Source organism: Denticeps clupeoides, chromosome 5 (assembly GCF_900700375.1).
Source record: "Denticeps clupeoides chromosome 5, fDenClu1.1, whole genome shotgun sequence".
NCBI classification, from domain to species: Eukaryota; Metazoa; Chordata; class Actinopteri; order Clupeiformes; family Denticipitidae; genus Denticeps; species Denticeps clupeoides.
The window spans coordinates 28575197-28591221 of NC_041711.1; the positions used below are offsets into that span (position 1 = coordinate 28575197).

Below are 16025 nucleotides of genomic sequence, written 5' to 3' on the forward strand. Positions count from 1 at the left end.
CCCAACTATGAATACAATCTTTTTATTCACTCTGTTGTAGATTCTATTCAGAAGTCAGACAATGAGAAGGTTACCAGTTCATCTAAATATTCCCTAAAGAGGAAGGTCTTGAGCTGCCGTTTGAAAATACTCAGTGACTGAGCTGTTCTGACCTCGAGGGGAAGTTCATTCCACCACTGAGGGGCCAAGACGGAGAAGAGTCTAGATGAGCGTCTTCCTCGTACCTTCAGAGATGGAGGGACCAGGCGAGCAGTACTGGAGGCTCGGAGTATACGAGGTGTAAGAAGGGCTGAGATGTCTATCTTGAATAAATATGTATGCACAGTGAAGTGGGGGAAACAAACAGCAACGTTGACATCTATCGTTCACATTTCACATCACATCTGTAAGTACTACAAACTTGTATTTACTGCAGTAAGAGTAAACGTACCTAAAATGAACCATTACACTTACACAAAACAACAAATGCAGAAATAATATTTTAAACAAATACATAAAGATTTTTATATTCAGTGTCCCTGTAAAGTCTAAAATCCTCGTTTTCTTTGACGATCATTCTTTCTCGCTAAAACACCATTACTCTCTTGAACTGTCTGATGTTCTGTTATTCCTTGGGACCGGCTCGCCGGCGTCGACGCCCGTAAAACAATCTTCCTTGTTGACCTTTTGTATTGACTCACCGATCAAACAGATTCTGCATTTAGGCCGCGAGTTACTTGGCGCTGGAACGCCAGTCGGCTTCGGCGGGGCGACAGAGCGGTCCGGTTCTGTGTTCCTGCAGTTTTGGGTGAGCTCCTGCTGTGTTTGGTACCGGTATTTGCTGGCCTTCTGTGTAAATTGTTCCGTTTCAGAAGGAGCTGCAGGCCCGTGATGCTGGGGAGACTGGAGGAGGAGCGGGAGCAGCAGGTGCTGGCCGCCTGGAAGACGGCTCTTCACGCGGCAGGGCTGGAGAGGCGCTTGCTGGCGGCCCTGGAGCTCTTTGAACGCTTCACTTTAGATGTGGCCATATCTGGCGGGACGCAGGAGGCCAACTCACAACTCGCGCACGCGGTCAGCGGAATGGATGAAGATGAGGAAGATGAAGAAGAAGAAGACGATGGAGAAGAAGAGGAGACTGAGGAGGAGGAGGAAGAAGACATTACCAGTTTCAGTATGACTGAGGATGTGGTAGAAATAACGCAATTAGAAAATGATCCTAATTTGGAACAAACCAAGAAAGTAAGAATTGTAGGGGAGAAACTGATTGACAGCAAAAAGCAAACAGCAAGAAATAATTACAGCCTTCCAATGGTCGTCCACTGTCAAATTCCCAATATTCGGATATGGACTTTAGAAGGATGCTCCGCCATGTCTTTCACTGCACAGCAGAACATAAGTGGACAGGCTCGACAGCAGGTCCTTTATGACGTGCTCGTGGTCCTCACCTCAGAGCTGCACCAGGAGGACCACTTGATGCTCACTGCTGCATTTAATGTAAGAGGACAGCCTCTGTTCCTGGTCTGTGCAGAACATGAAATGGACCTCATTCAGGAAAAACTCGAGGGAGCCTGCAAGACCTGCGCCTGGGAGCGCATGAGAGATCGCAACTTGGAGATCCAGCGGAGAAGAAGATCGCCCAGCCTCAGCGAGGATTCGCAAAACCAGCCAAAGCTAGTGAAATTGATGGAGATTGGTGGACTTCTGCTGAAAGTTCTGCCGGATCTGAGGAAGAGGACGTTCAGCCAGTTCGTAGTAGACGTCAGCCAAGAACTCAGAGAATCTTCCAAGACAAAAAATGACAAGATGTAAGTTACAATAGTTTTGTCTTATTGAACCAAATTAAAGATATTTCAACAATGGATTTTTTAAAGCACTTATGTAAATCATTGCCAATGCTGTTAATGTAAATGAATATAATTTGATTAGGCCTTGAAAAACTAGATGGAGTGTCAGTCATGTGTGTACATTTCTGCTGTGTTCGGTCATATCATGGTTACCTCATATCTTCACCAGGTCGGTGATCTCCACTGCACTTGAAACTGGCAAAATGACCAAGGAGGACCTTGATCAAATTTCTGAAATATCCCATCCAAAAGATCTGACTGAACACCCATCCAGACTGCTTTCTGTTCTGAACGCCATGGAGCACTTCAAGCTGGCGATTGGCGTCCTTGGAGTGACCGGCTGTGGAAGCTCCAGCCTCATCAATGCCCTCCTGGGCCTTACAGATGGGGCAGAAGGGTCAGCTCCGACGGGCATTACTGAAACCACGAAAGAGCCTGTGGCCTACTCCCACCCCACACTCCCAAATGTGGTTCTGTGGGACCTCCCCGGGGTGGGTGCCATTGGTGGGCTTTCCTCCCTGAGTTCAGCAGAAGTACCTGCTGTCCCCAACCCCTGTGATGTCTACATCCTGCTGTGTCCACTCAGACTCACCCATGACTGTTTGAATCTGCTGCAAAGTCTGCAGGCTTTGGGGAAGGAATGCTACCTGGTCTTGTCTAAGATGGACCAGGTTGATGAAGAAGACTTGAAAGAAGTGAAGGGGTGGAGTGAAAAGGCAGTGGAACAGCTGGGGCTGCATCGGGCCGTGTTTCTCGTGTCAGCTCTGCAGCCTGAGGGGATGGACCTTCCCAAACTTAAGGACACTCTGTGCTCAGCCTTGCCTCATCACAGGAGGGTTGCTTTGGCGTCTTATGTTCCTAAATTACTGGAGCAAAATGTTCAAAAAAGACCAGACCTCTGCAAAACTATGTAACTTTTAAATGTGGATTAAGATGTTCAATATATACATATTTTAGCCAAATACTGCCTCTGCTTTTAGGAAAAAAAAAGTTATAATCTTGTAATAATTTAGCAGATAAGCATTAAATTGTTCTACTACATGCTCCACTATACAGTTAAAATGTAAGCAATGGATTTGTATGTCAGTGTTTCTGAAGACATGCAAAGTAAATAAAAATGCTTCATTTGTCGCTGAGTGATGGTACAACATCCACACCCAATTTTTAAACAGACCCAACAAACAGACCCAACACAGAATGTCTGAAAGCATTGAGGATATATACCACCAGGCATCATTATTATTATCATTATATTTATCCGGCAAAATGTCATTAGTTTTGTATGTGCTTATGAAGATGGCTTTATTTAAACCTAAACCTAGAGCATTAGTGTTACGGGCCTTTGGGTGTGATGGCCGTTTGACGTTACTTTCAATCACTTCTGGACTCTGTCCCGCCAGAATTTTGCACAAATTTTCACTTTCCTTTCACTTTACACATTTGCACACCTTCACCCTACCTGTTACACATATTTTATGTTTAAAAAACATAATATTTGGTTATGATTGCAATATTTGCATGTTGGTTCACTTGAATATATGCAATGTTTGCAATATTGAGGTCTATAGCAGTCGCAAAAGCCTTTCACTGCATGTCATACCGGGTATGGCTGTGCATGTGGCAAATAAAATTCGAATTTGAGTTTACTGAACCCAGGCGACTGCAGCCCTCCCGCCGCCAGGGGGCGGCAGCGGCCGACACCGGCCTCGGCCCCTCGCGGAAGCAGGGAGGGAAGAAGCGCCGCGGCGCGCACCGGCCGTGAGAGCCGGACGCCGAAGTCGTCATGAAACGGCTGCGCAGCAGGAGCCGGGCGGCGTTACGGTTCACCGGCTGAAGGTGAGGGCCTTCAGTGAGTTTTTTTTTTGTCGCCAGTGTGACAGCACGGGAGACGCCTTGACAGCTTTATGTGCACGTTACCCATTTACAACCATTATACTGAAAGTAACTTTAGTTGCTGCTAAATGAATAGATGTGTTTTAAGTAGGGGTGAATAGTGAAATGTGCATCTTTTGCTATTCACGCGTTCATGAAGGCTGCGGGTGTGTATGGAAGGCCATGTGCGCCATAATTCGCTTGCGTCTGTTTATATAATCACGTGCGAATGAAATTATATAGTTGCGTTAGCTGCGTGGATTATATGTTACTTGTTCAGTCAATAAATAAAGTAAACTATGAAATCGTCTCCTACAGGTCAGTGCTTTGTTTAAATAGACTGTTTGCTTCTGGGTTAAGTGGGTATTTGTGTTAGAAGAGCTGGTTCAGGCAAGAATGGTGACTTGTCGCGACTAAAATTCAACACCAGGATGTGGAATTGAGTTTACGACAAAAAGGATCACTTGCATGTTCTGTTAAACAAAAGGCTGATCTCGAGCAAATGATCCCTTACTGAAATTCTGTTTTTACTTGAATGTTATCATTGCAGTCTGAAAGAGTCATAAATGGTCTTGCACATGACTGAGGCGTCACCTTATCAGGGGCGAACACTCAGCCCCTCCCTATTATCTGGGCTCTGGGTTTCTACATGAGTTGTTTTGTGACACAACATATCTCAATGTAATTCAACCGTCCTTTGTTTAAAAAAGACGATGCCGTTTTGGTTTGTCGCTTGCAGATGTTCTCTTGGAAGCAAAGATGAACTGTTTGAGTTAGTGTGCAGAGGTTGTGTGGTCTCTGTGTGAAACCCATTGCTTCATGCAATATCCAATAATAACATTGCTTTTTATTTTGCATGGAGCAGGGTTCCTACAGTCATTAAAAACCTGAGAAACTCGTGAAATTTGGAGGGAATTTTCCAGGCATTGAAGGTTTTTGGTATACAAAATAAACATAGTCATTGAAATATGATTGACACATTAAAGTTTAACATGAAGTACATAGTTACCAACTGCACAAGACTGCGCAAGAAACATTTTTCTACATTTACAACTACAACATTTAAAACTAGCACAGGTCTAAGGTATTTTTGCTAGCCGATTATCTACACATTAACCTGATGCGTTTAATTTTACTTGGACTCTGGCTTGCATGAATTGGAACAAAGAAACTGTCATTTACCTTAAGCTTTTCAGGGTTTTTTTTTTTCTCACATTTGCACAAACATGTGGTCAAATTTGCCTTGGAGTAATTGAACAATCAAGGAAACTCTTGTAAAATGTGTAAGAGCCCTGATGTATGTTCACTTACTCTTAGATAAGTTGATTTGTCACTCGACCATGGTCACCAATTAGACACAGATGGTTGTGTTCATCTCTGTGTCCTGCAATGACAGTCTAGTAACAGACTCTGTACATGCCATTGTTACACACAGGTGTCCTAGTCTGTGCTATATGCAGAAGACAGTCGCCATCCTGGGTGGGGGCATAGGGGGCCTTTCTGCCTGCTTCCACCTTAGCAAGAGCCCACAGGTCTCCAAGGTATGAATCCAGAGAACTGAATCTTTTTCCTTCACAGTTTAATGCATATGGGGCAGTGGTGACTTAGAGGTTAATGAAGTGGACTTGAAAGGTTGTGGGTTCAGATCCCAAACCATCAATATGTCACTGACCATCCCAACACACTGCTCCCCAGACACCTTCCATGCCTGTTCAAAGGTGACTGGTTAAGTGCAGAGGACTCATTTCCGTTGTGCTGTGCTATCCTGTGTGTATCACATTGACAGAAACAGTCACTTTCATATAACTGAGTTCGTCTCGTTCCCTGTTGTAGGTAGTGCTGCTGGAGGGAGGCAGTCAGTATGGTGGATGGCTGCGCTCCACCCGTAGACAGGATGGAGCCGTGTTTGAGCATGGACCCAGGGGAGTGAGACCGGTTGGAGCAGTTGGAAAAAATACACTAAATATGGTATATTGTTTTTAAGCCCACTATCCACACTTCATTTGTTTTTTGTTTTTTATGATGTGAAGGGCAGTGGTGGCCTAGCAGTTAAGGAAGCGGCCCCGTGATCAGAAGGTTGCCGGTTCGAATCCGGAACTGCCAAGGTGCCACTTAGGTGCCACTGAGCAAAGCACCATCCCCACACACTGCTCCCTGGGAGCCTGTCAGGGTGATGGTTAAAAGCAGAGGACACATTTCACCGTGTGCTGTGCTGCAGTGTATCACAATGACAATCACTTTTATCTATCTGCCTTTGGAAGTGGTATAAAAAAGCTAATGTTTAACCTAGCAATTAGGAAACATTATTCTTACTCTAGTTCTTTTTACAGGTGTCCGAACTGGGACTGGAGAGTGAAATTCTCCCAGTTTCCAATAATCACGTGGCCTCCAAGAATCGCTTTCTGTATGTGAAAGGACAGCTACACAAGATGCCTTCTGGTTTAGGGTTAGTCATCAGGGATTTTAATCTTTAATGTAATCCCACAATCAGATTCACGTGATGATCTCCCTTCATTTTTCTCTCTCAACTGAACATGTATAGTGGGGTTGTTCGGACTGTTCCGCCATTTTCTCGACCAATTCTGCAAAATGTACTGAGGGAGGTCCTGGTTAGTAAAGGGAAGGAGGAGGATGAATCCGTTCATTCATTTATGTCCAGAAGATTGGGCTCTGAGGTGAGACTTTTTTTTTTTTTTTTTTTTTTTAAGCACAAAATCTGGATATAACTTTAAAACAATTGAACACCATGACAAATACACTAGACTGTCTGCAGTCCTTTCTGTTTAACAGTTGACTGACATTGCCATAGACAGTCTCTGTAGAGGCGTGTTTGCGGGCGACTGTAAGGCTCTGAGCATGCGTTCCTGTTTCCCACCCCTCTTCAATGCTGAGAGGGCACGAGGCTCCATATTACTGGGCATGCTGCTGGGCTCAGGTGAGAACCTCACCACCTCAGCACAGTGTATATTACGGTAGACATCTTTGTATTGATTAATATGACATCTCTACCCACATCCATGATGAGGATTATAATAATAAGACTGGAGGTAGAATACATAATAATAATACATTTTATTAAACGGGTATTCATACTGAATTAGAATTTTGTTTTTTAGGAGGCGGTCTGCATGTACCCCCATCAGACCTAGCAAAGAGGTCATCCAAGGAATCGTGGTCCCAGTGGTCTCTGAAAAAGGGCATGCAGATGCTTCCAGAAGCTCTAGAAGAGTTTCTTAAAATAAAGAAGAATGTTGAGTTGCACAAACATGCATCTGTGAAAACCCTGAACCCCACTGGCTGTGGCTGGGAGGTAAGACCAATTTAGATGTTATTTTAGATGTGAGCATTTTGGCTTCGGTTTTCCTTTGATGTATGATATAATCATTTATGTTAATTTTAATTTAAATAATTACAGGTGAGTGCAAATAGTTAAAAGATCGTGATGTTTTGCTAATCTTCAGATCAAGATGGAGGATGGATGCATTATAGCTGTGGACCATGTCATATCTGCCCTTCCTGCTAAATGTATGTGGAGGCATGCTTAAATGGAGTATATTATTTTTAAAATAATTATGGAAAGGGAGCTCATCCGTGAAGTCTTTAGACTTTATTATTTATTATTTTGATTATTGATTTATTTATTTAGTTATTTATCAATATAATTCATATTTAGGGAGTTATTTATTTGTTTTGTACCTTCTACCTAAATGTTGTTTTTATTGCTGTACCCTCTGCAGAGGTACTAGACAAGTCAAGTGTGGCACAAATAAGATTAGTGAGACATTCGGTTACAGTGCTGTGTGTGTGTTTACAATGCAGCTCTAGCATCAGTGCTTCCCCCTGCTGCTCAGCCACTGTCAGAACTGCTGCAGGGAATCTCACCCGTTACTGTAGCTGTGGTAAATCTGGAGTATGAGGGTGCCATCCTGCCTGAGATGGTGAGAAAGCTGCCTTCGCATTGCACATTTTTTCATTGATTCTGCTTTAGTTGTATTTTGTCTTGCTTATATGCGCTTTGACTGCAGGGTTTCGGCCACTTGGTGCCGTCTTTCGAAGACAGAGGACTATTAGGGGTAGTGTATGATTCTGTTCCCTTCCCACAGCACAACCGCCCTGGAGGCCCAACCACCAGACTGACAGTAAGACAAAGAATGCATTAATATACACTACCACGCATTTCTCTTTAAGCAAAACAAAGAAACGAGCATAACATGATTTAAAATTTTTCACTTTTACCACAAACCTTCTAATTTATTGTCACATGCACAAAACGAACGTCTTTCATGCCCTGTCGTGCACATATTTGTGCCATACATTGTGGCTTCAGGCTGCATAGGCAGGACATAGAAAAGCAGAAGAGCATATCTACATCTTTCATGCTTTTAGCAATGATTAGCACAAACGTTTCTCCACTCGTCCCTCTGGCTGCTCTGGTTCGAGAGATGTTCTGCACCCCTGAGCATGGCAACTATAAATTCACACGTTTCAGGCCTAGGAATGTTTTTGCACTCCTAACTGGAATACCCAGAATAAAGCTGTGTATGTAGCTTCCACTACACAAAAAGGCTTTTAATAATTCAATTCTGTTCTTTAGTCATAATTTATTTACTAGGCTGATGTCTGCAGCCTTGGACATTTTGGTTTACGGTAGCCGCATTCTGCTGGCACAGTGACTGCAGAATGTGGCTGCTAGGGTGTAATGAACCAGTATCCTGACTCAGAGCTAAATATGTGCTCCAGGCTGTATGCATTACACACACAGAGTCTGATGTGTGCATTTAAATAACCCATAATGGACACCTGATTCAAAGTCTTAGAAGAAATTGCTCTTTTGATGCATGTTTAAGATCATGTTTTTAATAGCAAGGTCATACTGAATGACTTCCTGTTTTCCGTTTTTTCTTATTCCTACAAGGTAATGATGGGTGGGGCATGGTTCAAAGAAGCATTTGGTGATCCAGACAAAGTGACCAAGCAGATGCTGCTGGAAAGGGCAACTCAAGCAGTGAACTCTCATCTCAGCCTTGCTGTGACGCCAAAGTGGACTTATGTTGCTGTTCTGAAGGTAAGGATTTGCCGTAACCTCTTCAGCTGTTTATGCAGTTGTGCCCTCTGCAATAATAAAGAAAGCACCACGACAATCGGTGCTTAACTGTCTTTGTTAAACTGCCTGGTGCAGTGGTGGGTGTGTAAGGAAGCAGACCCATAATCGGAAAAAGTTACCAGTTCAAATACCGAACCAGAATATAGAAACCATCCTCACAATAGAAGATTAAATTAAAAGCCAAATAAAAATATTTCTATAAATCATCTTAGGGAAAATTATATATTTAGCTCCCACAGTATACATTTATTCAGCAAGCATCTGTAGAGGTTTGAGGTGACAAACTTCAGCCTTCTCAGTGACCACACTGCCAGTGTTTTTGGTTTGGTCAAAGTAAGGACATTGTTTAGTAATTGGGATAATAATCATCAGTTAGAAGGTGTTTTTAAAATAATGTGATTTTCTGTTCATCATTATTAGCAACTATGGAATTTAAATAAAACAAAAATATCTCCCGAAAGATGGGAGATAATGGTAGTGGAACATTGTGCACCACGTAAAATATCCAAAAACAAAGAAATTATCAGGCTGGACCAATCTTGAGTGGGTAACTCACTCGCCTATGAACCAGGAGAACCAGGTTCAAACCCCACTTACTACTATTTGAGTCTCTGAGCAAGACACTTAACCCTGAGATCCTCCAGGGGATAAGGGCATCTGCTAAATGCCAGATGTGTACATGTAAATGAACCCTTGTGGCGACCCCAAACTGAAGCAAGAAGCAGCCATGAGCCCTGATCTCAAACCAGGAATTCTACACATATTCAAATTTTATTTGTCACATACACGGTATGATATGCAGTGAAATGCTTAGGCGACTGCTACAGACCACAGTATTGCAAATATTGCAAGTATACCATAATTACCAATATGCAATATGTAAGTATACCATGCAATATTGCAAGTATACCATGATTACCAATATGTCTTTAACATAAAACATAAAATATGTGTAACTGCAAGGTATAAAACAATTGAGTCCAGAGTGATTGAAGACATTGAATAAACTGCAAAGAAAGAGTGGGAGAAAAGCTGATTGCTACTTGAACTGTTTGGTGGCAGTAATCACTGCCATAGTGGGTGCAACCAAATATTGAGAAGTAGTGACTTTTTATTATCACCCATGTTATATTTCCTGATTCTTCTTTGAAGTGATTACTTGAAAATTGAATCTTTTGATTGAAGTACTCTAGGCATCCTGAAGATCAGTAATGTTGAGCAGGACTGTAGGTTTATAGAACATAAAACAAGTATGTGTGAGTGTGTTTAGTCCGACATAACAGGTGCCATTTCATAATACAACCAAGAATATTGTGGTTTTACTCTTAAGTGGGTCTCCTCATAGCATTGAGACCTCATGCTGACTGAACTGGACGCAGCAAAGCGCCACAGCACCCCTTCCCTTAGCAGTTCAGACCAAATGTATACACTGTGTCTTGGTCCCTTTTTGTCTTCTTAGAATGTTGACATTTTTGTCCTTGAATATTTATTATCATTAATAAATCCTGCTTTGAATGTTCATTTTGGAACTCTGCATCAGACACCTACTGGGAGAATATATTCTAAAAATAGATCAAAAGGAAAACCTTGTGCCACTGACAGAGGTATGTTTGTGTGTTTTTGCTGCTAAAAGATTGGACCACTGTCAGATTTTCCCTCTTGCACTTTATTTCTTTTGGAGGGACATGCTTTAAAGTGTGCATGAGCAGTAAAGAAGAATATATACATTGAGCTGATTGTCAGTCACACATGCTTAAGTAAATCTCATCTGTATACGAGATGACATTATATATACACACACACACACACACACACACACTCTCACACACACACAAAACCTAGTCTTATTTATTGATGTTTTTGTTTGAATTTTTTTTATTTTATGAAATCTCTGCATTCTAATTGTACTGGTTTGGGTCTGTGTACTGAATTTGGGCCAGGCCAGGTCATTTAAACCTGTGAATTTTAATGGAAATGTCTGTGTACGTGTCTGTGAATTGAATTTTAAGGGAACCAGCACTAAGCACACAGGTTGTTCTAACAGAATGTTTGAAGAAGAAGAAGTTTCTTGTGTCTGGACGGCCTGGCCCTGACCTTAATTCAGTAGAAATTTTATGGAAAGTGAGTTGTTTATGAGAGAAAGTGCACCTCTACCCCAGAGCTTTAGCCTATCATTCCTCCAAGCCACTGCGCAAGGCTGTACACTTACCAGAAATATTGAGGCATTTTTTAAATAAATTATTTGCATATTGATTGGTGGGCATTATTTTATTGGGGGAGAGACTTATGTACAGGGAACGCATAGATAATGTAGAATTTTCATAAGCCATGCATTTGTTACTGTTTCCTTCTAAAGTCTAGATTTTAAAAAAAAAAATTTTTTTTATGTAATTTGAATATTGTTTTTTTCTTTTTCTTTTTTATTAAGGATTGTATTCCCCAATATCATCTTGGACATTGGAAACGACTTGGTAAGAGAACATTGCTTTCATACAACAAGAACGTATGAGAATGTCTGAGTGTAATAATAATATTAATCTCATCAACAGAAACAATGAGGAAGTATATCAGTGACCACAACCTGCTGCTCACTTTGGCAGGAGCCTCATTTGATGGTGTCTCAGTCAATGACGTAATTTTCAGCGGACGGACTGCTGCGGAGGCTCTTGTGGGGAGGGTCTGAATTCCATAACTCCTTTGGCAGCCAATGTTCTACTTTTCAATTTCTAAAACTGTGAAATGTGTTATGATTTTTGCCATTTAATCATACTGTACATGTACAGTATAGCGTCAGGGTGAGCTGAGTAAGAGAATTCCCAGATTTCTTTAACAACCGCAAGATTCTGTTTCTGAGCTGTAGCACATCATTACAGCATGCTGTAAACGATTCTTCCGAACACTAACACAGAATCTTTGTGGCTGAATTCAGATTGAAACAGGTTATTTTTTCAATTTCAAGATGGCACGGCACCAACAGGCAAGGAAAATACAAATGGGGTGAAGATGATGGGACAGTCACACTTTAATTCATCTCAAACCACTGTGGAATGTAAAACAGACATCAGGAATTTCAAATGAGACAAAAATGTCTTAATGTGCCTTGAGCTGCACATCATTCACCGACAGTGATTTTTGAAGCTGCTGCTCTTAAAGCCTTCATCCTATCATCTCTAGTAGCCACTTAAACAAAATTGTCACTGGAGTAACAGACTTGGCCTCCCCTTGTGATAAATCATTGTCTGATGAATGCAATGTGAAGATGAGTCTCTGTATGATGTCTGGTGCAAGTTATTCCCATTTTAATGAAATGTCCTGTGTGGTTTTTTTTTTTTTTTTTTTTTTACACGACAATAAATGTGGGACTAGTCCTGTGTCTCTTGTATATTTAGGCTGGAGGACATTGGTCCCTTAATTTTTGCTTAGTGAAAAGGATAAGCAACAAAATGCAGGAGTGCAGGTCTGCACAAAATTTACAAATTGCTGTGAATTTTGCACCTACATTTCCATTCCTAAGCAGGGGGAAAAAAAAAAAAAAAGACAAAACCTGGCAACAGTACATCAGTGCTTTTGTTAGTTTTATACGTCTTCTCAGAATGGTTAAATTGATTCCCAGCTTGCTAGTGTTCTCTGTTACAAAGTGTCTAAAGCCTCTTCATGTAGCAGCTGTCCACGGAAAAGCTGAGAACTGGGATTTATCACCAGCGATGGATGTGTGGCTTTACTGTTGCTTCTCATATTTTAATGTGGCAATAATAACATGTTAATTAGCGGGGCTTGTGTCACTTTTGATTTTGCTGAGGAACAAGTCTCAATTGCATTGCACATCAGTGCCAGTGACCCTGTCCTAAACATTGTGCCCTTTGCTAATTCCTGGGTTTATGAATTTATAAAAACATAATAGACATATGGCCGTATAGGCTTCAGTGTAACAATGTGGCATAAGGCTTTTAAAAAATGATTGCATGTAATGGCATTGTGGAGGGGGTAAAAAAAAAAAAAAAAACCTGGCACTCTTGTGTGTGATTGAATCGCTTAAGCTCTCACTAGGCCTTTTTGTCGCCTCCTGGATTCTCCTGGATTCCAGACAGCATGTTTGTAATTAAAGCTCGCTGGCATCAGCAGCCCCATTCACATCTCCTCCTGGAAGTTATGGGAATGTCAGCGCTCCGTTATGCTTTGTGCTTGGTTCAGACGGGGGGGGGGTGTGAGGCGCTCAGAGTTCCTGCGTCGCAGATGTCTGCTGTCTAGGCGAGGCGGCGTCAATGCCGGAGGCAGCGAGGGAGAGTTTGCCATTTGGCTCGGCTGAAAAGCAGGTGTATCCACTGACTGGTGCTGGGTTTGTCTTTAATCGTCCCCTGGCACTGCATTGTGCCTTATTCAAATAAAATGTTTTTTTTGTCCCTATGCCTCTTCTTGCCTTCTAACTGAGGGGAGAGAACAGCTTTTCGTTTTTGCTGATATTGGAGGTTTCTCGTTTTCTCCTCGGGTCTATGAAAGTCACCACGATTCAATTTAATGCCTGTGCTTTGCTGGTGATGCTGCCTGTGATACTGACATACAGCCTGTGATGTACACACACACACGTTTACACAGCAGTACTGTTTTCTCACACTTGTCTGGGTCTTGCTGGGTCTGTTGAATGTGCTTGAGTTTTTGATGCATTTTTACATGTTCTTGAGTCGATTAATGCCATACAGGTCTGCCTATCTCTTCCAGATTGCTTAAGCCTCTCAGTCAGCTCCTGCCCAAGGAGACTTGCCTTCAGCAAGAAATGTTTGCTGCTGCCTGGGGCTTGCAAATAGTCTATGATTAAATGTCATGAGCGTGAATGTGAATATTTCACCTCTGTGATTTCTGTGGCTGTGTTGCACCGTCCCATCTCACAGAGATGCCATTTCAGAAAAATATTAGCCTGGACAATTAACTCCCATTACTCAGAGGACCCGGTGCCAAATTTCTTTCGCTCTTTACCAAAAGCCCCATTTGTTGCATTCAGATGCAGTGAGAACATTAGACTCTTCCTCATTTGACCCTTGTGTCCACTTGTCTTGTACTTTGTCTGCTGTTCTCAGTAAATGACTACAATTTGTCTTTAGCTGCCAGTGAAAGCTCTAGTAAGAATGACTTTTTTTTTTTTATTCTGCCTCAGTGCACTGCCTAAGGTGTGTGGAGGCTTGGAAAATGACATCTTTATGACCTTTATCAGAAATTGGCTGACCTTTTTTCCTCCTAGTGATTTGCTAATCAAATAGCAGCTGCCTATTTCTGCAGCATCAGTCGGCGTCCGTTGCAACATATTGGTTGGTGCTTGTGTCTTGGATGAGCACTGCATTGATTGATTTATTGATGGGTGGACAGTGCACTCTGTATCTTCAATTAGTCTTGGGAGTTAACATGACTGCTGCGGAGGCTCTTATGACACCCCTATGGTGCATCAGTTCGTTATTATGGTCATGATCGACATGTCAATGCCACTACCCCCTGCTGCTGAAGTCTGCCGCTCTGACAGCACAATTGCTTCTTCAAGACAATATTTGGAGACATAATTCATTAATAGGGCAAACTTCCTAAGTTTGCAAAGATGCAATCAAATTGTTACATCATGTGTTACATTATTAAGCAGTACAAGTGAAGGAAAAACTTAATTTTAAGTCAGTCTGTATTCTTTTTTTTTTTTAAATAGTTTTTTCAGTTGTGTTAATCTGGTATATTTTCGTACCCACAGAATTGCAGTACTGATTTTGATTTTGTTAGGGTATTAGGGTCTGTGTGCAGTGTCGCTTGTAGCCATGGATGCCCTGGTAAATAGCTTTGTGTGCTTTGGCCATTCTGCTTCGCCATTCAGAGAGCGGCAACTCAGAATGTCTCCCTTTATGTAAATAGAAGGGGAAAGGTTACCTCCCCTCGCTTTGTCCACCCTGCGAAATTCCCACCCGTCCACTAAAAGAGTAACTTTTAGCTTGAAAGCGTGCGAAGCATTGCAGTTGCTCAGTGATTGGATGTAAAAATGAGCACAGCTGTATTTTTTTTAGTTCTGTCACGTGAGATATTGGGTTAGTTCTCCTTGCCCCACCTCCTCTTCATTAGCATTTAAAGCACACCGAAATGACGCATCCTGGGGATATCTCATTGCGTGACTGGCTGTAATTCTTCACCACGGCTGAATTTCGGAACGAGACTTCAGATAGAGTATTAGGGGACCACTAAAACATACATATATAAAAGCAAAAAAACATTCTTCTGTTGCTATTCTACTGTGTAATAACTCACTTATTGACTCAACTCTTGCATAAAGTGCAATGTGTCTTGAGGCATTACTACATACTTATTTTTAGTGCTTAATTTTACTTTATTTCTATTGATACTCATAAATGTATGTCTGTCTCTCTGTGCACTTGTTGACTATCTTGTAGATGTGCTGTATGTACGTACAATGGGATCCGGGTTCATCTGTGCACCAGTGATTGGGGACATTTTTTCCTCAGCACCTGCTAGGTGTAGCACTTGTGGCAGCCCTGCCTGACTCCAGTTGCAGCACCCAAGGGGATTGTATTCAGCACATGGCTTGGGGGTTGACTTCTGCTTATTGACTCTTTTGTGTTACTCCTAAAAAAAAAAACATTTGTTCTTCACTCTCTGCGTCCAACATCTCTCCACCAAGTGCCTCAGGCGTGACAGATTTATTGGCCAGTCATTTGACCCCACTTAGTTGTTTCAGCACCTTTCAGCACCACTGCTCCCCGGGTGCCTGTCATGGCTGCCCACTGCTCACCTAGGGTGATGGGTTAAATGCAGAGGACACATTTCACTGTGTGCTGTGGTGTGTATCACAATGTTTAATCCCATTACGTCTTGCAGCGCTTGAACTCAGTGCAGTGCAGGTCTTTTGACTGGACAGCAAATGAGTCTCCCTTAATGCCTCATTAGAATTAGATGATAAAAAATATGATGAGGAGGGGCACACTAGGCTTGATTGTGTGGAAGAAAGCTCACCACTCAACTCCGTGACTACAGTCACTGGATGAACTAAATTGCCTGGCAATTAGAAACAGGAGACAACATAATCCCTGCTTGAAAGTTCTGACAAAGAGATTTTTTTCCCCTCCTCTTCATGTCTGATCAACTGTACTCACTTCAGTATGGAGTCACTGTGCCATCATTTCTATCTTTGATATTTCCAGATGGGCTCTCGCTCCTCTCGCCTTATGGCTCCGTGTGTTAACGGT

The 16025-nt window shown here is 42.1% G+C and overlaps 2 protein-coding genes across 2 annotated transcripts; both read left to right on the plus strand.

Moving 5' to 3' along the window:
- Positions 1–707: 707 nt before the first annotated feature.
- On the plus strand, positions 708–2954 carry LOC114790291 (uncharacterized). The gene is made up of 3 exons (XM_028980234.1): positions 708–787; positions 852–1784; positions 1993–2954. The coding sequence occupies exons 2-3, from the start codon at positions 871–873 to the stop codon at positions 2735–2737; spliced, it is 1659 nt and encodes a 552-aa protein (XP_028836067.1). The 5' UTR covers positions 708–787; positions 852–870; the 3' UTR covers positions 2738–2954.
- Positions 2955–3543: 589 nt separating this feature from the next.
- ppox (protoporphyrinogen oxidase) lies at positions 3544–12110 on the plus strand. The gene is made up of 13 exons (XM_028980260.1): positions 3544–3659; positions 5131–5236; positions 5529–5663; positions 6026–6141; positions 6238–6370; positions 6486–6630; positions 6812–7005; positions 7157–7220; positions 7515–7633; positions 7721–7834; positions 8611–8760; positions 11228–11270; positions 11349–12110. Exons 2-13 carry the CDS (start codon positions 5150–5152, stop codon positions 11480–11482), a joined length of 1434 nt encoding a protein of 477 aa, XP_028836093.1. The 5' UTR covers positions 3544–3659; positions 5131–5149; the 3' UTR covers positions 11483–12110.
- The last annotated feature ends 3915 nt before the right edge of the window (positions 12111–16025 follow it).